This window comes from Polypterus senegalus, chromosome 11, assembly GCF_016835505.1.
Source record: "Polypterus senegalus isolate Bchr_013 chromosome 11, ASM1683550v1, whole genome shotgun sequence".
NCBI lineage: Eukaryota > Metazoa > Chordata > Cladistia > Polypteriformes > Polypteridae > Polypterus > Polypterus senegalus.
In genome coordinates this window covers 79,316,478-79,341,556 of record NC_053164.1, presented here as the reverse complement: position 1 = coordinate 79,341,556, position 25,079 = coordinate 79,316,478, and the positions used below count along the sequence as shown (strand labels likewise).

Genomic DNA, 25,079 nt, shown 5'->3' with positions numbered 1-25,079 from the left:
AGACACTCATTTGAGGATCTAAGGTTACGATTTGGAATATAAGGTGTCAGACTTTCCGATATATAATATGGAGCGAGATTATTTAAGGCTTTATAAACCATAGGCAGTATCTTAAAGTCAATCCTGAATGACACAGGCAACCAGTGTAGTGACATCAAAACTGGAGAAATGTGTTCGGATTTTCTTTTTCTAGTTAGGATTCTAGCAGCTGCATTCTGCACTCATTGCAAGTGATTTATGTCTTTTTTGGGTAGTCCTGAGAGGAGTGCGTTACAGTAATCTAGTCTACTGAAAACAAAAGCGTGAATTAATTTCTCAGCATCTGTCAATGATATAAGAGGTCTAATTTTTGCTATGTTTCTTAAGTGAAAAAATGCTGTCCTAGTGGTCTGATGAATATGCGATTTAAAATTCAGATTACAGTCAACAGTTACCCCTAAGTTTTTTACTTCCGTCTTAACTTTTAATCCTAATGCATCAAGTTTATTTCTGATAACCTCATTGAATCCATTATTGCCAATTACTAAAATTTCAGTTTTCTCTTTATTTAGTTTGAGAAAATTACAATTCATCCATTCAGAAATACCATTAAGACATTGTGTTAGTGAATCGAGAGAGTCAGAGTCATCAGGTGCTATTGATAAGTACAGCTGTGTGTCATCAGCATAGCTGTGGTAACTCACGTTGTAACCTGAGATAATCTGACCTAACAGAAGCATGTAGATTGAGAAGAGCAGCGGACCCAGGATAGAGCCTTGTGGAACACCATATCGGATATCATGTTTCTTTGAGATGTGATTACCACAACTCACAAAGAATTTTCTACCTGCCAGGTAGGATTCAAACCAATTTAAGACACTAAGGCGATTTCTCTTTTTTTTTTTTTTATTTCTTATTTTATTAATTTTATTACAATCCATACATAGCAATCAAGTTTTTACAAAAAAAAAGAATTATGTTAAGAACAGATCGATCCCCACCCTGAGAGAGAGCAAGCCAAACGGTGTAAAATTTAAGGCTTGTAAACATACCTAAACTAATAAATTCTATGTGCTTTATAAACTTATTTTAAAATATTACTGATTAGATCTTGCCATGTTTTGAAAAAAGTCTGTACGGATCCTCTGAGTATTTGATTTTTTCCAATTTCAAATAATATAACACATCAGTTTCCCACTGACTTAAAAGAGGAGAGTTTGGGTTCTTCCAGTTTATCAGAATAAGTCTGCGTGCCAACAGTGTAGTGAATGCAATCACAATTTGTTTGTCTTTCTCCACTTTAAGCCCCTCTGGAAGAACCCCAAACACAGCTGTTAATGGGTTAGGAGGGATTGTGAGTCCAAGGCTGTCTGAGAGGTAATTAAAATTTTTTGTCCAGAATAATGTTAATTTGGTGCAGGCCCAGAACATGTGACCCAGTGAGGCTGGGGCTTGGTTGCAACGTTCGCAGGTTGGATCATGCCCTGGAAACATTTTGGAGAGTTTTAGTCGAGACAGATGTGCTCGATATATAATTTTGAGTTGTATAATTGTATGCTTTGAGCATATGGAGCTCGAGTGAATTCTCTGCATTGCTACTTTCCACTCCTTTTCTGATATATTAATTGAGAGGTCTTTTTCCCAGTGTCCTCTTGGATCTTTGAAAGGAAGGGATTGTAAAATGATTTTATATATTGTAGAGATGGAGTCTAATTCCTTAAAATTGAGCAATATTTTTTCCAGCGTGGATGAGGGTGCAAGATGAGGAAAATCTGGAAGGTTCTGTTTAACAAAGTTCCTGATTTGAAGATAGTGAAAGAAATGTGCAGCTGGAATGTTAAATTTGGAATGTAATTGTTCATAGGATGCAAAGACGTTGTCTATATAAAGATCTCTAAGCAAGTTAATTCCTAATTTTTCTAGATATTTAAAACTGCATATGTTTGTGAAGGTTGAAAGAGGTGGTTCTCTTGCAGGGGTGCCACAGATAGAAGCTTCTCCGTCTTAAAATGCTTTCTACATTGGTTCCAGATTCTAAGTGAGAGGAGCACAATTGGGTTAGTAGTGTATTGCCGATAACGTGTGTTTATTGGAGCTCAGAGCAAGGAATATAAAGAAGTACTGCAGGATTTTACTTCTATTGCGGTCCATGCCTGTGTATGTTCTTCTATTTGTGTCCAGGTTCTTATCGCCTGTATATTTCCGCCAGTAATAAAACTGGAAGTTAGGTAGAGCCATGGCCTTCTGCCTTTGTCTTTGTAGGGTGCTCTTTTGATGCGTGGATGTTTTGAATTCCAAATAAATGAGGTTATTGTTGAATCTAATTGCTTAAAGAATGATTTATTAATGTACTAGCAAAATACCCGCGCTTCGCAGCGGAGAAGTAGTGTGTTAAAGAAGCAATGAAAAAGAAAAGGAAACATTTTGAAAATAACGTAACATGATTGTGAATGTAATTGTTTTGTCACTGTTGTGTGTGATGAGTGTTGCTGTCATATATATATATATATAAATATATATATATATATATTTACACACACACATAAACATATATATATACATATCTATACATATACACATATATACACACACACATATATACATACATATATATATACTAGCAGAATACCAGCTGTGTGAGAAGTAGTGTGTTAAAGAAGGTACGAAAAAGAAAAGGAAAAATTTTAAAAATAACGTAACATGGTTGTTAATGTAATTGTTTTGTCATTGATATGAGTGTTGTTCTCATATCTATCTATCTATATATCTCTATCTATCTATCTATATCTCTATAATATATATATATATATATATATATATATATATATATATATATATATATATATATATATATATATATATATATATATATATATATATATATATATATATATATATATGGCATGAGAAGTAGTGTGTTAAAGAAGGAAAGAGAAAGAAAAGGAAACATTTTGAAAATAGCATTAACATGATTGTCAAAGTAATTGTTTTGTGTATTTGGCGGCAGCGTCACAAAGTTTTTTTCATCTAGCTGCATCAGAAAATGTACCACGACGTCTGACACGCCTCCTTTTTACCGTTTTCTCACAGCTTGGATTGCTGCTGTCATATACATACACACACACACACACACACACACACACACACACACACACACACACACATATATATATATATACATATATATACACATACATATCTTCATATCTATATACATATCTACATATACACTTATATATATACATACCTATCTACATCATATATACACACACATACATACACACACACAAATTATATATATGTGTGTATGTGTGTGTGTGTGTGTGTGTGTGTGTGTGTGTGTGTATATGTGTGTGTGTGTATATGTATATATATATATATATACACTGCTCACAAAAATTAAAGGAACACTTTAAAGAAACACATTAGATACATCAGATCTCAATATGAAGTTGAATATCTATACAAATAACGACAGAGCAATGTCTTAGGAACAAAAGGATGCCAAGTCTTTTAATGGAAATAAATGTTTTCTGCCTACAGAGGGCTCAATTGTGTAGACACCCTAAAATCAGAGTGAAATGAAGATGTGGCAGGCTAGTCCATTTTTCAAAAACTTAATTTCTGCTACTCAAAATGCTTTTCAGTATCTTGTGTGGCCCCCATGAGCTTGTATGCATGCTTGACAACGTCGGGGCATGCTCCTAATGAGACGACGGATGGTGTCTTGTGGCATTTCCTCCCAGATCTGTATGAGGGCATCCCTGAGCTGTTGTACAGTCTGAGGAGCAACCTGGCGGCGCCTAATGGACGAAACATAATGTCCCACAGATGTTCTATTGGGTTTAAGTCAGGGGATCGTGAAGGCCATTCAATTGTTTCAATTCCTTCATCCTCCAGGTACTGCCTGCATACTCTTACCACATGAGGACGGGCATTGTCGTGCATTAGGAGGAAACCAGGACCTACTGCACCAGCGTAGGGTCTGACAATGGGTCCAAGGATTTCATCCTGATACCTAATGGCAGTCAAGATGCCGTTGTCTAGCCTGTAGAGGTCTGTGAGTCGCTCCATGGATATGCCTCCAAGATCATCACTGACCCACCACCAAACCAGTCATGCTAAGCGATGTTACAGGCAGCATAATATTCTCCACGGCTTCTCCTGACCCTTTCCGTCTTTCACATATACTCAGGGTGAACCTGCTCTCATCTGTAAAAGCACAGGGCGCCAGTGGTGGACCTGCCAATTCTGGTATTCTATGGCAAATGCCAATTGAGCTCCCGGTGCTGTGCAGTGAGCACAGGGCACAGTAGACATTTGGGCCCTCAGGCAACCCTCATGAAGTCTGTTTCTGATTGTTTGGTCAGAGACATTCACACCAGTGGCCTGCTGGAGGTCATTTTGTAGGGCTCTGGCAGTGCTCATCCTGTTCCTCCTTGCCCAAAGGAGCAGATACTGGTCCTGCTGATGGGTTATGGACCTTCTATGGCCCTCTCCAGCTCTCCTAGAGTAACTGCTTGTCTCCTAGAATCTCCTCCATGCCCTTGAAACTGTGCAGGGAGACACAGCAAACCTTCTGGCAATGACACGTATTGATGTGCCATCCTGGAGAAGTTGGACTACCTGTGCAACCTCTGTAGGGTCCAGGTATAGCCTCATGCTACCAGTAGTGACACTGACTGTAGCCAAATGCAAAACTAGTGAAGAAACAGTCAGAAAAATGAGGAGGGAAAAATGTCAGTGGCCTCCACCTGTTAAACCATTCCTGTTTTGGGGGTCATCTCATTGTTGCCCCTCTAGTGCATCTGTTGTTAATTTCATTAACACCACAGCAGCTGAAACTGATTAACAACCCCTCTGCTACTTAACTGACCAGATTAATATCCCATAAGTTTCATTGACTTTATGCTATACTCTGATTAAAAGTGTTCCTTTAATTCTTTTGAGCAGTTATATATATATATATATATATATATATATATATATATATATATATATATATATATATATATATATATATATATATATATATATATATATACATACATACATATATATACACATACATATACTTGTGTGTATGTTTGTATGTGTCTATATGTGTGTGTATAGCTTTGGTCACTGAGTGCAAGGGAAAAATAATAAAATATAGTCTATAAGTTATTAAACAGTAAAACATTAACGTTTTAAGAAGTACAGGTACATTGAGCACTACTGGAGTGGTTGCGGGTAAACTACATTTTAAAGACTGTGTAACACAACAGGTAAGTAACTAACAGCAGCTAAAATGTATATGGATCATCTCTCGGTAGTTGATCCCTTTTGAAAGGCGCTACACGACGGCTGTGGTATAGAAATTACATTTTCTATGTGAACGTTCAAATTTGTGCCTCTGGTAATGTGCCTTACCGGCATTTAAAGAAAATAGTTTTGTGTCTTCTGCAGTGTTAAGAGAAAGGCTTTGGTTTGGGATAAAAGGAAAAAAGGTGTAAAGAAAGGAAAGTTGCCTTTTTCTTTTATATAGTATAGAGAGATGTGTTCGCTGACGTTATGATCGCCTTTTGGGGACAGTCTTGGGGTGGGTCTTGTGTAGACTGGTGAGACGTCCCGCCATTAATCGGCTGTGATGGCACTGTGAGTCCTCCACTCGTATGCGTGTCTTCATAATCCGAGCTGACAACCTCATAATCGTAACGTGAAAAGAAAGTGCGAATCGCCTTAATATTAGTTTGCGCGGTGTAGAAAAGGGGTCCCGTGTTTGCACTTGTCTGGGCTATAGCGCAGGGGGAGGATGAAAAAAATTAAAAGTGCTCACTTTGACTTAAGGCGGAAGCGCAGTCAGCGTCTCAAAGGCGGCACAGCTATGCGTGCGCTGGCTGCTCGACTTTTGCAGGGCAGCAGACTACAGTTTTTGCAGACACGTTCATGATATCAAAAGTCTCAGCGCTCTTTGGAGGTCATTCATATATTATATATATAGCAAAATACCCGCGCCTCGCAGCGGAGAAGTAGTGTGTTAAAGAAGTAATGAAAAGAAAAGGAAACATTTTAATAATAACGTAACATGATTGACATTGTCATGAGTGTTGCTGTCATATATATGCCTGCCTAAATAAGTCACCCTCGCTTTGCTCTTACTTTATTTACCGTTCATTTAATCATGGCTAATGGCGGAAAAATTATAAAATGGAAGGAGGATGGCTTTACCAAAACAATTATTGATGGCGAATCGATTATTCATAAAGCTTGAATTGGTGATCTGTTTTTCTGTGTTAACCTCATATTTTTTCATACTTCTTCTCAAACTAAGGTGGTGCGAGGGTAAAATGAATCGGGATGCGCTGATCAATGTAATCCGTGTACCAGGAAATCATGCATTGACAAAAGCTCCCTTTGCTTGTAATGCAAAGTGTGATTAAATGCATTATTTTTAACGCGTTATGGAGCACATGCATGAAGCTTCTCAGCTGTGCTTGTGCTAAGAAAAGGAAAGATTTTAAAAATAACGTAACACGATTGTCAATGTAACCTTTTGTAAGTAGTGCCTGGAGGATTCAGTGTGTAGAAACTCTGGAGACAGCGTGTGTATTAATTTGTGGATTTTTCTGTGAGTATTTGGTGGCAGTGTGACAAAGTTGCTTCGAGGAAGGCCGCGGAGCTCAGCTCAGACCGAAATTAGATGAATGGGAGGGGAGATGATGACGTGACTCCCCCCCCCGCCTTATCCGTCAATCCCCCACAAACACAGTCTCGAATTTGCATAAGCACACCCCTTCACCTACAATTTTAACTTAGTTACAAAGTGATCAAAACTCTCGTTTATATCCTGCGTCCTCTCATTAAACTTGTATCCCGCATTACCTGTGGGCATGTGAAACGCCAGCGGTAGCCTGTCTATGAACTTAATGTAAAGTTTAGGTTTACCCCTTGCTTTCTTTCCGAGGTAGCAGCAGTCATGAATATGGTAGTATATGTCACTCGCTCGCTTCTTATTGTTTTTCGCTGTCTTCTCAATTATATAATGCATGTTTTCTTAAGCGCTTTTTGGAGGTCTTCCTGGTTTTCTACGCACTGCGTTGACAATCAGTTCACGTGATTACGTGGGAGGCGTGATGATGTCACACGAAACTCGCCCCCCCACGTCATTCCAGCTCAACTCCATTACAGTTAATGGAGAAAATACCTTCCAGTTATGACCATTAGTAGAATTTCGAAATGAAACCTGTCCAACTTTTGTAAGTAAGGTGTAAGGAATGAGCCTGCCAAATTTCAGCCTTCTACCTACATGGGAAGTTGGAGAATTAGTGATGAGTCAGTGAGTTAGTGAGTGAGTGAGGGCTTTGCCTTTTATTAGTATAGATCTACATATATACACATACATATACATACACACATACATACACACACATATATACACACAAATACATATATATATACATACACACACACATATATATATATAAACATATATATACATATACATACATATCTACATATATACACACACAGCTATTTCGTATCAGTGCAATACGCTACTTGTTAAAACGGATAACTCCCGCTCTTACGTGCAAGTCTGCGTGGATATTATGAACTATCGTATTTGTTCAAGTTCTATTTAAATTTTAAATAGAAGGAATTTTTATTTAGTCGACAGAAATATCTTTGGTAGGAATGGTAAAAACAGACAGGAATATTATTCCTGAATACATCAACTCAAACCTTAAACAACTTATAATATTTTGCTCTCCATAAAAATATATCCTGTCTAAATTATACAAGTTAGAAATAAAGTAAACGTTAAAAGAACAAACATTCAAATTTCTTTACTCTTATGTAATTTTATATAAAAATAAACTTGCTCTCCGTAAAAATATATCCTGTCAAAATTATACAAATTCAAATATGAACATGCTGCATAACAAAACCTGGAAATATAAATAAAATGTGTTCCTTTCAGCAATAACAAATCAAATCATTCAGTTGTCTTTGCTCATATGTCATTTTAGAGCTGGACGCCTGGCATCTTTTTTGGCAACAAGTTCGTTTATGTTTGGTGTGAGGTTCTGTGTTGTGGAGATTCTCAGGATGGATTGCAGGTGCTCATCAGTGAGGTGACTCCTGTGTGCTGTTTTGTTAGTCTTTATCACTGAGAAGAGCTTCTCACACAGATATGTGCTACCAAACATGCACAAGGTTCAGCCGCATGTAGACGGACTTTTTGTTCTTCAAAGTCACCAAAGCGCCGTGCAAACTCAGTGCGCTCAGTTTATCAGCAAAGTGCGTATTTTGGGAACACCGTAGTGACGACTTGGTTCAACATTACTTGGCAACAGGGAAAGTGGGGCAAGTTGCACTGGTGCATTTGTGTCTCCCATAAAAGCAGCTTCACTTGAAATCACTTTGTGATTGTGCACGGGTAAAAACGTCCGCTGAAGTGTCAGATTCTTATTTAATTCTTCTGCTTTCTGTATCTTCTGCATTGCATTCAGGTCTTTCAGGTTACCCTGATGTTTTGTCTCATAGTGCCTTTAGATTAAATTCTGTAATTACAGCCACATTAGCTCCACAAATGAGACACACGGGTTCAGTAAACATATACTCAGCCTCCCATCGGTTTTTAAAGGCTCTATTTTCAGAATCAACTTTTCTCTTCAGCATCGTGTGAGCTAGCTTCGCAATAACTTGCAGCATCATAAGCTAGACTTGATTACCGCGGTAAGTGTTGGCAAGGCAGCTGAAGCGCTGCATTATGGGATCTGTAGTTTATTGTGTTACCAGCGCTTCATATACCGGGCCATTAATAACAATAATACAGTATATAAAATGATCTTGCGGGCGGATATAATTACGCCGGGCGGATGTGGCCCTGCCCTTGAGTTTGACACATATGGACTAAATAGAACTTGAAAAGATATATTTTTCAAATGTGATCGCGCAATTCAGATAGAGTTGGCGCACTACAGCCTGCATGCCTCAATAAGTCATCCTCCCTCGCTCTTACTTTTTACCGTTCATCTAATGAATACACTGAGTATGGCTTTACCAAAACAATCATTGATGGCGAATAAAGTATCCATTATTCGAGTATGTAGATCGGGGTATATATATATACATATATATATACCCGTGTATCGCAGCGAGAGTAGTGTGTTAAAAAGCTATGAAAAGAAAAGGGAACATTTTAAAAATAGCGTAACATGACTGTCAATATACAGTATTTGTTTTGTGAGTGTTACTGAGTGTTGCTGTCATCAAGGATTTGATTATCATTATTTCTTTCAATCAGGTTCGTATTTGTAGGATGTGTTGTGTTCAAGTTACATTCCGTGTTTGTCAATCGTTGTAAAGATGACAGGTTTCATTCATCGATTCGTTTCTTACTGCATCAATAAACAGCTCGTCTTCTTCTTTATCTGAGACCTGACACACTGCATGCATGGTTTTTTACACTGTCTTCCTTTAGCGGGACATTGACTTTTTCCACCGTGTGCTTTGTTTCCACAGTAGCTGCATTTATGAATATGCTTGTATGTATCAGGCGCTTCATATTTTTTGCTGCCTTTTCAATTGTGTAATTGGTTTTGTTCAGCTCTTTGGAACTGTTGCTTTTTGTCTGTGCACTGCGTCAGTTCACGTGAGCCGCTCGGTGTACATGCATCGAAGGTTCCCAGCTGTGCTGGTGCCATGTCGTGCTATGTCCATGGCTGTATTTAATGTTACCTTAGTCCTGGCACTTAAAACTTTCTCTCGCAGTTTCGCTGAGTTTGTGCCAAACACCACCCTGACCATCTCATCTTCCTCTGCATAAGCACAGTCCTTCACCCGTGAATATTTACCCGTGGCAGTTTGCTATTGGATTGCGCTGACGGACGGCCTTATATGGGTAGGCACTAAATTACAAACGCCAGCGCAGCCTGTCTATGAACTTAATTTAAAGTGTAGGTTTACATTGCTTTGTTTCCGAAGTAGCAGAACTCATGAATATGGTTGTATATGTCACTCGCTCGCTTCTTATTGTTTCGCTGCCTTCTGAATTATATAATGCATGTTTTCTTCAGCGCTTTTTGGGCCTCTTCCTGGTTTTCTACGTACTGCGTGATTACGTGGAAGGCGTGATGATGTCACACGAAACTCTGCCCCCACGGGTTTCAAGCTCATCTCCATTACAGTAAATGGAGAAAAACAGCTTCCAGTTATGACCATTACGCGTATAATTACGATATGAAACCTGCCCAACTTTTGTAAGGAAGCTGTAAGGAATAACCCTACCAAATTTCAGCCTTCTACCTACACGGGAAGTTGGAGAATTAGTGATGAGTCAGTCAGTCAGTCAGTCAGTCAGTGAGTGAGTCAGTGAGGGCTTTGCCGTTTATTAGTATAGATATTGGGATGTTTTGAAATAAAAAAAGGAGCTTAGGAAGAATATTCATCTTAACAGTGTTAATTCTTCCAGCTAGTGTGAGATGAAGGGTTGACCATCTATGCAAGTCTTAATTTTTTCCATGCAGACAACGAAATTTTGTTGATATAGAGCTTTATGTTTACTTGTGATGTTTACCCCTAGGTATTTAAATTGTTCTGCAATGATAAAAGGTAGGGTGTCTAATCTAATATTATATGCTTGAGAATTCACTGGAAAGAGTACACTTTTATTCAGATTAATTCTGAGACCAGAGAGCTTTTGAAATTCTGTGAGTGCTGCTAAGACTGCAGGCACAGAATTTTCTGGTCCGAAATATACAGTACCATATCATCTGCATATAATGAGATTTTCTGTTCAAGTCCTTCTCTGCTAATCCCCTTTATCTGATCAGTATTTCGACAATGTATTGCCAGTGGTTCAATGGCAATGCAAACAGCAGCGGTGACAAAGGGCATCCTTGTCTTGTGCCACGTTCTAGTTTAAAGTAGTCTGAGCAAATGTTATTGATGCAAACTGAAGCTTCTGGGTTAGTATACAGTAATTTAATCCATGCACAAATGTTGGGCCAAACCCAAACTTCTCCAAAATAGTAAAAGGTATTTCCATTCAATCATGTCGAATGCTTTTCTGCATCCAATGATAATAATATTTCTGGGGTGTTTGATTTAGTTGGTGAGTATATTACATTAAACAGGCGTCGAAGATTTGAAGATAAGTGTCGGCCCCTAATAAATCCAGTTTGGTCTTGTGATATTACGAGGGAGCACTTTCTCCATCCTTCTAGCTATGATTTTAGAGAGTATTTTAACGTCGTTATTCAGAAGTGAAATTGGTCTGTATGATGCACATTGTAATAAGTCCTTATTTTGTTTTGGAAAGACAGTGATTAGTGCTTGGCGAAAGGTTTGTGGAAGAGATTGGTTATCTCTGGCTTCTGTAAATGTTGCTAATAGGAGGGAGCTAGCTGAGCGGAGAATTTCTTGTAAAACTCTGCAGGGTAGCCATCAGGGCCTGCTGCTTTTCCACCTTGGAGTGACTTTATAGCATCTAGTAATTCTGATAATGCAGAGGTTTATCAAGTTCCTCCACACTAAAAGCGTCAATTTGTGGTATCTGTAATGTATCCAGAAATGCATTAGATTGTATATTGTCTTCTTTAAACTCAGTAGTATATAGGGATTTATAGTAGTCTCTGAAAGTGTACATTATATTTTTGTGTTCGATGATTTTATCTCCGTTCGTGTTAGTGATTACTGAGATTGCGTTGCGTACATCTTGCTTGTGAATTTGTTGCGCTAAAAGCTTATTAGCTTTCTCTCCATGTTCATAATAATGATGTCTGGATTTGTAAATTAGATGTTCAGTTTCTTTAGTTGTCAAGAGGTTTAATTCTGAATGTAGAGCCTGCCTCCTCTTATGTAGAGTCTCGCTTGGTAGTCTGGCATGTTCTTCATCTATTTTAGTAATTTCGCTTTTTATCTCTGCTACTTTCTTGCTCGGATTTATTTCTGTGGGAAAGATATGAGATAATCTGTCCTCTTAAGAAGGCCTTAAGAGTTTCCCAGAGTATTCCTGCAGAGATCTCAGGGGATGTATTTGTCTCTAGAAAGAATTTGATTTGTTTGGATATAAATTCAGTACAATTCTCGTCAGCTAATAGAAGCGGTTGAGGCGCCATCTGCGGGGTGAGTGTATGGGGCTTAGTAATTTCAGCTCCAAGATCATAGGAGCATGGTCCGAAATAACAATAGCATCGTATTTACAAGATTTAATCTTAGGCAAGAAGTTATTATCTATAAAAAGTAATCAATCCTTGAGTAGCAATGATGTACTGGTGAGTAGAAAGAATATGTTCTTGAATTTGGGTTTAAAAACCTCCAGGGATCTGATAAGTTGTGATCAGTTATAAACTTTGTAATTATCTTTGCGGTGTTAGTTGCGTTCCCCTGTGGAGGAAGTCTTATCTAAAAGTGGATTTAAACACAATTAAAGTCCCCAGCCATTATAACTTTATGAGTGTTCAGATTGGGAATGGATGCAAATAAATTTTGTATAAATTCCTTATCATCAACATTAGGTGCATAAACATTTATCAAAATCATTTTACAGTTAGATAAGTCTCCCATGACCATTACATATCTCCCTTCAGGATCCAATACTACATCTGATGCTACAAATGGTACTGTTCTATGTATGAGAATTCCCACCCTCTAGTTTTCTTTGTAAAACTAGAATGGAACATTGGCCAGTCCAGTCTTTTGCAGCGGAACTGATCCTTGCTTAGTAAGTGGGTTTCCTGTAAAAATACTATTTTAGCATTTAGACCTGTTAGGTGAGAAAGTACTTTCTTTCTCTTTAATTCGTGATTCAGGCCTTTAACATTCCAGCTTACGAAGTTAACTGTCCCATCATGGAGACACTGATTCTGAGTTTTTGATGTCATTTTATAGTCTTAACTGGAAGTGAAATAGTTTAGGTCTTAATTTCCTATTTCCCCAAGAGTTGTTGCCATGCAGCTTATTATTACGTTGATAGTTATAATTATAAAGATTGAGATGATAGATTAGGTATAGATCAAGCCTGCTCTCTTTCTCTTCCCCCCTTAACCCCCCACCCTCCCTTTTTGCCTCCCCAAGTGAGGCTAAAACCCACTTCACGCAGTCCCAGTCCTCTGACATACCCAGAGACAGAGCACGTCCAAAGCACAACAAGCCCCATGCAGTGGCGCTTTAGGTTAAAAGATAGAGATATCTGTTACCAATATAGTCTTTAAAGAGGAAAAAAAAAAAAATTTTGCACTTAATATATATATATATATATATATATATATCTTCAGCAATTTTAGTGCATTAAGATGATATCCCCAGATAATAAACCCAGGTGATGGTGTTAAAGATGTGTCCAAAATAAGCATAACAAGTCTTAATGCAGTAATAGCAATAACAGTAAACCAAGGGTATGATATTGAACAGTCTCATTTAGGGTACACATGAAATAATTAGAAAAGAAAAAGAGAAAAAAAAAAGGAGGAAAAGTAATTAAGCACAATAAAACATAAACATATAGCCCCTAGTAATACTAAGTAATAATAAGAATATATGAGAATATATGCTGATAAAAAACCCGTATTTTAAAACAAATAGATCAGACAGTAGATTATTAATCCTAGCATTATCATTTACCGCCATGACTCACTATTTTATGTATCAGAATAGTCCCGGGATCAGCTTTCTTAATTCATTTTCTGCTTCTTCCTTGCTAGCGAAGACATAGAAATGACCTTGCCATTCCACTTTCAGTTTTGCGGATAGGAGGCTGTATTTGACACTGGCTTGCCGTAGCCGCTGTTTAATATTATAGAAGGCTGCGCGCTTAATAGCTGTTGCTGGAGAGAAGTCAGGGAAGATACGAATGTAGTTATTTTCATATATAATATCTTCCTTGTTTCTGAGGAGTGCCATCACCTCTAGCTTAAATGATAATCGTTCAAAACGAAATATAAAAGATCTTGGTCGGGGTCTGACGGTGTTTGATCAGCGTATGCGATAAGCGCTGCTATCTCAGATTCTGCTTTAAAGTCGCCCCCGATTATTTTAGAAAAAAGTTACTAAGGCGATTTCTAAGAATATTGTGATCAATGGTTTTAAATGCGGCACTCAGATCTAAGAGGATGAGAACAGATAAATGGCCTCTGTCTGCATTTACCCGCAAGTCATTTACTACTTTAACGAATGCAGTTTCTGTGCTGTGATTTGTTCTGAAGCCTGACTGAAATTTATCAAGAATAGCATGTTTATTGAGGTGGTCATTTAACTGCATAATGACTGCCTTCTCTAGAATTTTACTTAAGAAGGGCAGGTTAGAGATGGGTCTAAAATTTTCAAAAGCAGAGGGGTCAAGATTATTTTTCTTGAGCAGGGGTTTAACTACAGCAGTCTTAAGACAGTCTGGGAAGACCCCCGTATCTAATGACGAATTTACTATGTCAAGAATATTGTCAATTAGCACGCCTGATACTGGAGATACAGATTTCAGTATTCAAAACACCTATATCAGTAAATGTACCTAACGCCACCAGTACATGCATGGACGAGAATGAACAGCATCCACCTTCTAACTGGACGTCTAAATGAACAACTAAAGGAAGTTAATATTACTGTCTAATAGGAAATACAGTAATCCCTCCTCGATCGCGGGGGTTGCATTCCAGAACCCCCCGCGATAGATGAAAATCCGCGAAGTACAAACCATATGTTTGTATGGTTATTTTTATATATTTTAAGCCCTTATAAACTCTCCCACACTGTTAACATTATTAGAGCCCCCTAGACATGAAATAACACCCATTAGTCAAAAGTTTAAACTGTGCTCCATGACAAGACAGAGATGACATTTCTTTCTCACAATTAAAAGAATGCAAACATATCTTCCTCTTCAAAGAAGTAAACGTCAGGGGCAGAGAATGTCTGAGAGAGAGAGCACGAGAGTAAAGCAAACAATCAAAAAATCAATACGTGCTTTTGTGCTTTTAAGTATGCTGAAGCACCGCGATAAAGCAGCATTTTGTAGAGGAGCGTCCGTATCCTCTAGGCAAAAAGCCTCTGTGCAAACAGCCCCTCTGCTCACACCTCCTCCATCAGGCAGAGAGAGTGAGAGAGACAGAAAAAAGCTAACAATCAAGCACCGTGCGGGAAGCACATTGTATATCATTGAGGAGTTTTATTTAATATGTAATACATGCTCTGATTGGGTAGCTTCTAAGCCATCCACCAATAGCGTCCCTTGTATGAAATTAACTGGGCAAACAAACTGAGGAAGCATGTACCATAAATTAAAAGACCCACTGTCCGCAGAAATCCGCAAACCAACGAAAAATCTGTGATATATATTTAGATATGCTTACATTTAAAATCCGCGATGGAGAGAAGCCGCGAAAGTTGAAGCGCGATATAGCAAGGGATCACTGTATAGCTGTAGCACTTTAACACACTGGGTATAAATAGACCACAATGCTTATCTAAACTCTACTTACTATTGTTATGACATATAGTGATGTAATAGTCAAAAATGACAGAAAGATATCATAGCAGACAAAAGCACTTCTTAAAGGAGCGAAGTTCCTGCAGTGCTCTTTAGGTGTGTGTCTGTCGTTTCTGTCACTGTCTATCATGTCACTATCTTATGCTACTGAGCTCTTGAAGGACAACAGCTGTTTTGGCTTATTTTCTCACAACATCAAGTCATTTATTTTCCTATCTCACAAAAACCCTGGAGGATTAAAGTGCAGGGACTGGAAGAATTGTGGGTGGGAGTTTTAGGAAAATGCAGGTACAGTATTCCAAAATCCAAAAATATTTGAAATCCAAAATACTTCTGGTTCTAGGCATTTCGGATTAGGAACATTCAATCTCTAATATATTCACTTAATGATTCAATTGCTTTTATTTTTAATAGTCCTACCAGAATTAGAGTTGTCAAAAAATCTGAGTAGTATCAGTAAGGTTCCAGAAAGTCTCGCTGTTGTAGAAAAAATCATGCATTTTTTCTGTTCCAAAGAAGGCAAGCGCCTCTTCAGCTAAAGACTACCAACCAGTGGCACTTACGTCTCTCATCCTCAAGATCTTTGAGAGACTGATCCTGGACTATATCAGTCCTCTTGTGGTAGACCACCTGGCCCCTTGCACAGTTATCTGTCTGCTCCATAAGGCTTACTCTGACCTGGACAATGTTGGCAGGACTGTGAGGAATATGTTTTTTGATTTCTTCAGCTCCTTCAATACCATCCAGCTAGTCCTGTTAAGGGGTAAACTCAGAGATATGCAGGTGGATGAGCCTATGGTGTCCTGGATAATGGACTATCTGTTGGGCACACTGCAGTTTGTGAGACCCAAGGACTGTGTTTCTAATATGGATATGAGCAACACTGGAGCACCAGATGGTACTGTCTCCTTTTCTCTTCACTCTGTACACCTCAGACTATAAATATAATACCAGGTCATGTCACTTGCAGAAATTCTCAGATGATTCTGGACTTATGGGGTACATTAATAAAAGGGATGAGAAAGTGTATAGGAGTCAGGTGGAAAGTTTACTTCTTGGTGTAACAGCCATTTGTTAGTTAGTTAGGTTATGTTAAATTGACAGAAGTATTTCCTTAGGTATACATATTAAAGCATAGTCAATGGGAAATTATAATATAACCCATACAAGATAAACTATAAAGGGAATATTCTAATTATTCCTTGAATGTGCTAACGTTTGCCATTGAGAAATAACACAACCTAAAAGTATAGAAAGTGACTGAAGTTAGCTAAGACTGAAGAAGAAAACCTTTTTTCATTTTGTTCTGTGTGTAATAACTTTTTTCAGAATTTTTGTAATTTGTTCCTTTTTAAATTTTCACTAAACATTTTAAAACAAGCATTTATAAGACTAGAAACTTCTTTTCTTATACATTTGACTCATGCTGGATCCTACCTTTCCAAGTCAGTAGCTAACTCGATTTTGAGAACCTTAAAAAGATGCGGCTTCACTTTGGTTAAAGAGAATTGCGTGCATCTTAACATCACCAAAACCAAGGAACTGCTTATTGACTTTTGCTGCATCAAAGAGCCTCTATGTCCAGTCACTATTCAAAGAGTGGATGTAGAGGGGGTCCACTTCTACAAGTACTTGGGGAGTCCATATTAATGACCAGTGGGTTTCGCGGAACACAGAGGAACTATATAAGGGCAGAGCAGGCTCTTTTTCCTTAGGAGACTCTGTTCCTTTAATCTGGGAAGTGACACTCTTAACATCTTCTGTAATGGCCAGTGTCATTTTTCTATGCGTGGTATGGGGTGGTAAAATCACTTCAAAAAAGGCCCACTGATTCAACAATCTAATTAAAAGGGCAAGCATAGTTATAGGACACTTTGTACCCCCTGGAGGTTGTAGCAAAAGAGAGAATTAAAACAAAACTTTACCATTATGAACAATGCTGCACATCCTCTCTCTGACACACTAACATGGAGGACTTTTAGCCAACAAATTATTCAGCACAAGTGTGTCAAGAAATGCTACTGGGGCTTCTTTATGCCAACATCAATACTTCTGTATAATGTATTACTGTGACAGCCAAGTCAGATCTTGTCTTTCTTTTTAATCTTCTTCCTTGTACAGACCAAAGTGTATGTGTATATTTATTTATCTACCTATTTAAGTAAGTAAAAGAAAAAAAAGGGGGGGTCATGGCAGATTTTTCCCTGGGGACAAATAAAGTTCCATCTGCATTCTATTACCAAAACAAAAAGCATTATCTGCATAATTTGGACTTGTTTTGTTTTCAATAGCAGGGATGTTAATCAAAAACATACTGTGCAAGCAGTATAAAATAACTGTGACAGGCTTACACTGAAACACAACAAATTTAAACAACCATATAAAAACTAAACCATATAGTGCAGTATGAAGAGTATATAAACTAAGTATACAGAGCCAAGTATCAGTAACATTAGGCCCGTGACACAGGCTGATTCTTCACACTATAAACGAACTGCTATGTCCACTGTATATACATGGAGATAACAGATACCATTGCAGTTTATTTATGAAAATGAATGTCTCTGATCAACAATGTGCAGGTTTTTAAAAAGTACCAATTATATTTTTCCCCAAGTTTCCTTTTAATGCATTTCGTTGTTTGGACAAAATTTGAAATGGATCTGAAACAAGTGTCACACTAGGTAATCTCAGCTGATCTGCTCTTGAGCAGAATTATGGAACCATACAGGGACCTAATGGTTAATAATATTGATAAGAAATTCACACTGAAAAGCAGATACTTGCAAATAGCATACTTTCCCCAATATCATACTGGGTACACAATTACTCAAGAATATTCAAACAATAATGTATAGCTAATGTGACACCTCTACTATAAAATTAGACTGTCTTTACTACTAATGGTGGAGCTGAACGATTGGGTAAAATATTTTAAATTTTACCTGTATATATATGTTGTGTTGTGCTGGGCATTCTCCTGAACAGCCAAAACCCATACAAAATGCACAGATAGCAGGTAAAGTCAGTATTTATTTTGTACGTTTTTTAACCCTCTGCCTGGGTGGTTGTCCATCCCTATTCCCAGGTGGTGCCTTGACACCCGACCCCCCCAATCTGGGCCGTGGTCTATTCCAACATCCAAGAAATCCTTGCAGTGCTTCCCTACACCTTGCTGCCCTTGATTATGTAAAACAAATTAAACCTAAAAAATTTACCAAGCTAATATAATGTAACATGATGTAACAGTCATATGACATAACATTGACCTTGATATGTGAGAAAATCAAAAAGTACACCCAAAAGAACAGCACATTAATTAAATATAAGCAACTGTATTTAAGTATTTTCTGTGAATGTTCTGTGAATACAGCAGTTTTTCCATGGTCTACAGAGCACAATTTCTGATGTTCGTAAAAATGTCTGAAAAGTCAGACATTGTTTTAGTGTAAATAAAAATGCATTCAAGGTGTACAATATGTTTGCTGCTTTGTAGAAAGGGTAAAAAAAATAAAAGGGATATTTCTTTATTTTGAATTGTGAAGATATTTATTTAAAGAAACATTAGTATTTTAGAGACACAACATTTACTTAAATAAAACCTCAGAATAAGCTAAGAAGCAAAAGTAAATTCACTTCACTTGATATAAATGTTTCTTGGTTTTCTTGCTAGTAGTCTGAATGTATACATTTATACAAGGCTCCTAACCTATAAACAAGAATCAAAGTAGCCTACTTCAAATCTAATAAAAATAATAATTTAAAAAAGGGAAAAATGATTAATGTAGGGGGTAATAGGTGGCACAGTGGTGGAGCTGCTGCCTTGCTGTAAAGAGACCAGGGTTTGTGTCCTAGTTCATCTCTGCATGGAGTTTGTAAGTGTCTTATGTTAGAGTACGCTCCACTGTCTGGTTTTAGAATACATATTTAAGTGTCCAATTAATTATTTCATTTATCAATTTGTAATGTTAATTATAGTTAAATAGCTGAATAGGAGAATGATTTTTTTTATTAAGCAAAAAGAGATTACACCTTTTAAATCAGTTCACACCATTATAAAGTGAATTTAAAGAGTGGCTCAAATATTTCAAAATACTGTATACTCAATACAAATCAATTATTTCAGTATTAACATTAAAGTTAAAATATGTGCACAGTACATAATAAGCCCTTGAGGAAATGGATAATGGACTTAACAGTTACATATAATGCATACTAAACACCAGTATATGAGGAAGCAGCTGTTTGTGGAACAGAAACCTTTGTTAAGTTCAAATTCACTATTAACAGGAGTAATGTATTTATTACATTAGAAATACACATTGATGGGCAAAAGCAGGTTTACAGTTGTTCATATGGAAAAGACATGCTGGTTATAGTAAATAAAGAATACAAGAATACACTCTGTGTTTCATGTACTTACAACTATAAACCTACTTTTGCCCACCCCTGTATATACATGTACTGGTAGTTACTTAATGTTTACCTGTATATCCATCGAGCCACAACTGGTATACTTCTTCATCCATAATTGTGGTATTACCCACAAAAACATCCAGTTCCACAGACATTTTTACTTCATTGGAATCCTATGAAGGTAAAGAAAAAAAATATTATATACATATACTCACACATACATATACACACACACACATTCACCAGCCACTTGTTCATGTTCATCTACTTTTTAACATCCAATCACATGGATCACATGACAGCAACTCAATGCATTTAGGCATGCAGACATTGTCAAGACAACATGTTTAAATTCAAAATGAAGAAGAAAGGTGATTTAAGTGACTTTAAATGTGGCATGGTTGTTGGTGCCAGATGGGCTGGTCTGAGTATTTTACAAACTGCTGATTTACTGGGATTCTCATGTACAACCATCTCTAGGGTTTAGAGGGAATGGTCCAAAAAAAGGGAAAATATGCAGTTAGTGGTAGTTCTCTGGGAAAAAATGTCTTGTTGAATCCAGAGGTCAGAGGAGAATGGCCAGACTTGTTTGAGCTGATAGAAGGCATCAGTAACTCAAACAACCATTCGTTACAACAGAGGTATGTAGATCTCTGAACACACAACACATCGAAGCTTTGAAGCAGATGGGCTACAGCAGCAGAAGACTATACTGGGTGCCACGCCTGCCATCTAAGAATAGGCAACTGAGGCTACAAATCACACAAGCTCAAAACTGGACAACAGAAGAATGGAAAAACAATTTATTTTTGTATAACCTAAAATCACACAAAGCGTGCCACAGGCCCTGTCTTTTGACAGCACTAGGCTTAACAAGAAAAAACTCCCCAAAAAAATAAAACCCTTGCAGGGAAAAAAAAATGGAAGAAATTTCAGAAAAGGCAATTCGAAGAGAGAGACCTTTCCAGGCAGGTTTGGTGTGCACCGAGTGTCAAAAAAAGAGTAAATACAATACAATATACATATTGCAGCGCAGAACACAAGTAATCCTTAATACAATAAGTTATATTACAAGTACACAGCAAAATAAAAGAGTAGATGATATCACATGATATGATTCAGATTTGTTTAGAGTCCTGGAGACCTTGGCCATCAAACTGCCTATCCCTTACTGGCCATTCCAAAGCTGAGTCAGTGGTGGGCTACCCAATATTATGAAAAGTCTTTTCAACCTCACAATTGCAGTGTCCCTCCATCAAAAAGGAGCCTGGTCTGATGAGTCTCGATTTTTGCTGCAACATCTGGATGATAGAGTCAGAATTTGGTGTCAACAACATGAAATCATGGATCCATCCTGCCTTGTATCAATGATCCAGGCTGGTGGTGGGGAATATTTTCTTGGGGCCCCATAGTACCAAATCAGTGTTATTAAATGTCACAAACTACCTGGGTACTGCTGCTGACCATGTCCATCCCTTTATGACAGCAGTGTACCCATCTTCTGATGGCTACTTCCAGCAGGATAATGTGCCATGTCACAAAGCTCAAATCATCTAAAAACTTGTTTCTTGAACATAACAATGAGTGTACTGTACTCAAATGGCCTCCATAGTCACCAGATCTCAATCCAATAGAGCACCTTTGGGATGTTGTGGAACAGGAGATTCATATCATGGATGTGGAGCTGACAAATCTGCAGCAACTGCGCGATACTATCATGTCAATATGAACCAAAATCACTAGGGAATGTTTCCAGCGCCTTGTTGAATCTATTCCACAAAGAACTACAGCAATTCTGAAGGCAAAAGGGGATCCAACCTGGTGCCAGCAAGGTGTACCTAATAATACACACACACAACTAAATAAATAAATAGTGTGTACGGGAGAGTTTTCCTGGGTTGGCAAGAATGTATGTCTGGTACATTTGCATCAATCAGATTCTAGAATGCGTTTTACATGATAGCTTACATGTACTTGGTGTACATTAATTATGCTGAATCATGTCTTAATGTATGCATTCATGGAGAGCGAGCTCTGTACATGTTAATGCATTATACATGTACATGCACTAAAGTGAACAGCAGCATGGAAAAATTGACTTGCATTATGTAAACCTGGCTGCTGCTGGTAGTGAGCACCTCTCACAGCAGTCAGTCAGTCAGTTGTGATCACATCACTGCAATAAATCTGGAAGAACCAATAGTTTTTAAAATAACTCCTCCACTATTCTTCAGACTGAAATAAGACTTTAATTGTGAATGATAGATTAATCGTTTGCAATTCCATTTCATTTACTACTTTACTTAATGGAGCATAGACTGCACAGTGCATTGTTGCTTGCTCTGTACAACAGTCATTTTCTATTTTAATATTGTCATTTTCACTGTTTAATTTACTGTAGATAAGTGGTAGTACATAGTATAGTACATAGCATGATTAAGGTTTTTCACTATTCATTTATTCAGACATGGTTGCAAGGGAAATAATTAGAAATAGTCAAAGTTTTTACTTAGAATGGTATTTATTGGGAAGTACAGTGCATCCCAAAAATATTCACAGCGCATCACTTTTTCCACATTTTGTTATGTTACAGCCTTATTCCAAATGGATTAAATTAATTTTTTTCCTCAGAATTCTACACACAACACCCCATAATGACAACATGAAAAACGTTTACTTGAGGTTTTTGCAAATTTATTAAAAATAAAAAAACTGAGAAATCACATGTACATAAGTATTCACAGCCTTTGCTCAATACTTTGTCAAAGCACATTTGGCAACAATTACAGCCTCAAGTCTTTTTGAATATGATGCCACAAGCTTGGCACACCTATCCTTGGCCAGTTTCGCCCATTCCTCTTTGCAGCACCTCTCAAGCTCCATCAGGTTGGATGGGAAGCGTCGATGCAAAGCCATTTTAAGATCTCTCCAGAGATGTTCATTTGAATTCAAGTCTGGGCTCTGGCTGGGCCACTCAAGAACATTCACAGAGTTGTCCTGAAGTCACTCCTTTGATATCTTGGCTGTGGGCTTAGGGTCGTTGTCCTGCTGAAAGATGAACAGTCGCCCCAGTCTGAGGTCAAGAGCGCTCTGGAGCAGGTTTTCATCCAGGATGTCTCTATACATTGCTGCAGTCATCTTTCCCTTTATCCTGACTAGTTTCCCAGTTCCTGCCACTGAAAAACATCCCCACAGCATGATGCTGCCACCACCATGCTTCACTGTAGGGATGGTATTGGCATGGTGATGAGCAGTGCCTGCTTTTCTCCAAACGTGACGCCTGGCATTCACACCCAAGACTTCAATCATTGTCTCACCAGACCAGAGAATTTTGTTTCTCATGGTCTGAGAGTCCTTCAGGTGCCTTTTGGCAAACTCCGGGCGGGCTGCCATGTGCCTTTTATTAAGGAGTGGCTTCCGTCTGGCCACTCTACCATACAGGCCTGATTGGTGGATTGCTGCAGAGATGGTTGTCCTTCTGGAATGTTCTCCTCTCTCCACAGAGGACCTCTGGAGCTCTGACAGAGTGACCATCGGGTTCTTGGTCACCTCCCTGACTAAGGCCCGTCTCCCCCGATCGCTCAGTTTAGATGGCCGGCCAGCTCTAGGAAGATTCCTGGTGGTTTCAAACTTCTTCCACTTACGGATGATGGAGGTCACTGTGCTCATTGGGACCTTCAAAGCAGCAGAAATTTTTCTGTAAGCTTCCCCAGATTTGTGCCTCGAGACAATTCCTTTGACTTCATGCTTGGTTTGTGCTCTGACATGAACTGTCAACTGTGGGACCTTATATAGACAGGTGTGTGCCTTTCTAAATCATGTCCAATCAACTGAATTTACCACAGGTGGACTCCAATTAAGCTGCAGAAACATCTCAAGGATGATCAAGGGAAACAGGATGCACCTGAGCTCAATTTGGAGCTTCATGGCAAAGGCTGTGAATACTTATGTACATGTGCTGTCTAAATTTTTTTATTTTAAATAAATTTGCAAAAATCTCAAGTAAACTTTTTTCACGTCATTATGGGGTGTTGTGTGTAGAATTCTGAGGAAAAAATGAATTTAATGCATTTTGGAATAAGGCTGTAACATAACAAAATGTGGAAAAAGTGATGCGCTGTGAATACTTTCCGGATGCACTGTACTTGGATATTCCCAATTATAAAAGCCAATGGTGGCTTAGATAAATGTACTACTGTAGTATAGATTGGCATTCCCAATTATGCTATGTTTTAGTACAGAAAAAGCAAACTGGCAGGCATTCTTAATTTCAGAAACACTGTTGGATTTCTCTCAACAGGGTCTCTTTGGAATATAGCTTCTGGACCTTGTCTGATAAGATGATTAATCACCAAGTGACACCCCGGATATTTCTTCACATGGTACCATTGGGGGCATACAGTATACCAGCAGAACAACAGTACAAGACAACAGTAACATTTGTGAACTGGTAAAAATTTTGGAATATCGTTTTTTCGCAGATGAACTCGTTAGACAGCTGTCTTTGTAACTTGGTCGCAAACGAGATAGCATGTGGTGGGGAATGGACATTCTGTTACATTCCAATACAGCCAGCACTTTCTACAACCACAACCCTCCCTCCTTCGAATCTGTTTACATTTCCATCTTGGGACTTCTGCCCGCTTTGTCCAGATGGGAATAAGCCTTGCAGAGCAGACATATAATTGCATCCTCCACTCCAATCTTTGTCCTACAGGAAAGCTGAAGTGGATTCACCACAGGTGAACTCATATAGTTCAGGGCCAGCCTCTCAAAGGTCTTCATGATGCGAGATAAGTGCTACTGGTCTGTAATTATTAGATGAAGAGGCTCATGCCTTCTTTGGAACTGGCACAATGCCGGATGTTTTCCATTACAGCAGCACTTTATGTAACTCTTGCGGCAGGTGACACAGGATACCCAAAATTGGCCAGCATAGGCCCGAAGAACATGAGGACTGCTTTTATCTAGTCCCATGGATCTTCCTGTGTGTAGCTTCTTCAGTTGTCTTCTTACTAGGTCTTCAGTTATGGACAGCCCATACTGATGGTCAGAGGTGAATGCATCACTGGCCATTCCAGTTGACGGGTTAGGAATTGTTGATGTAGTATTGATTGTGGTGTGCGTGGGTGTGGGTGTGTGGGTGTGTGGGTCTGGTCATTGGAAGAAGGAGGCAGTGGGAAAAAATTGGTTCAGTGCATTAACTTTGTCCACATCC

The 25,079-nt window shown here is 38.3% G+C and overlaps 1 protein-coding gene across 2 annotated transcripts in view; it reads right to left on the bottom strand.

Moving 5' to 3' along the window:
* Positions 1-25,079, bottom strand: part of fibpa (fibroblast growth factor (acidic) intracellular binding protein a) — a 75,665-nt gene that overhangs the window by 40,278 nt on the left and 10,308 nt on the right. For both annotated transcript variants that reach the window (XM_039769129.1, XM_039769128.1), the window contains exon 2: positions 19,932-20,034. In XM_039769129.1, coding sequence (XP_039625063.1) covers positions 19,932-20,016 — 85 coding nt within the window. In that variant the 5' untranslated portion in view covers positions 20,017-20,034. The remainder of the gene's footprint in view (positions 1-19,931; positions 20,035-25,079) is intronic.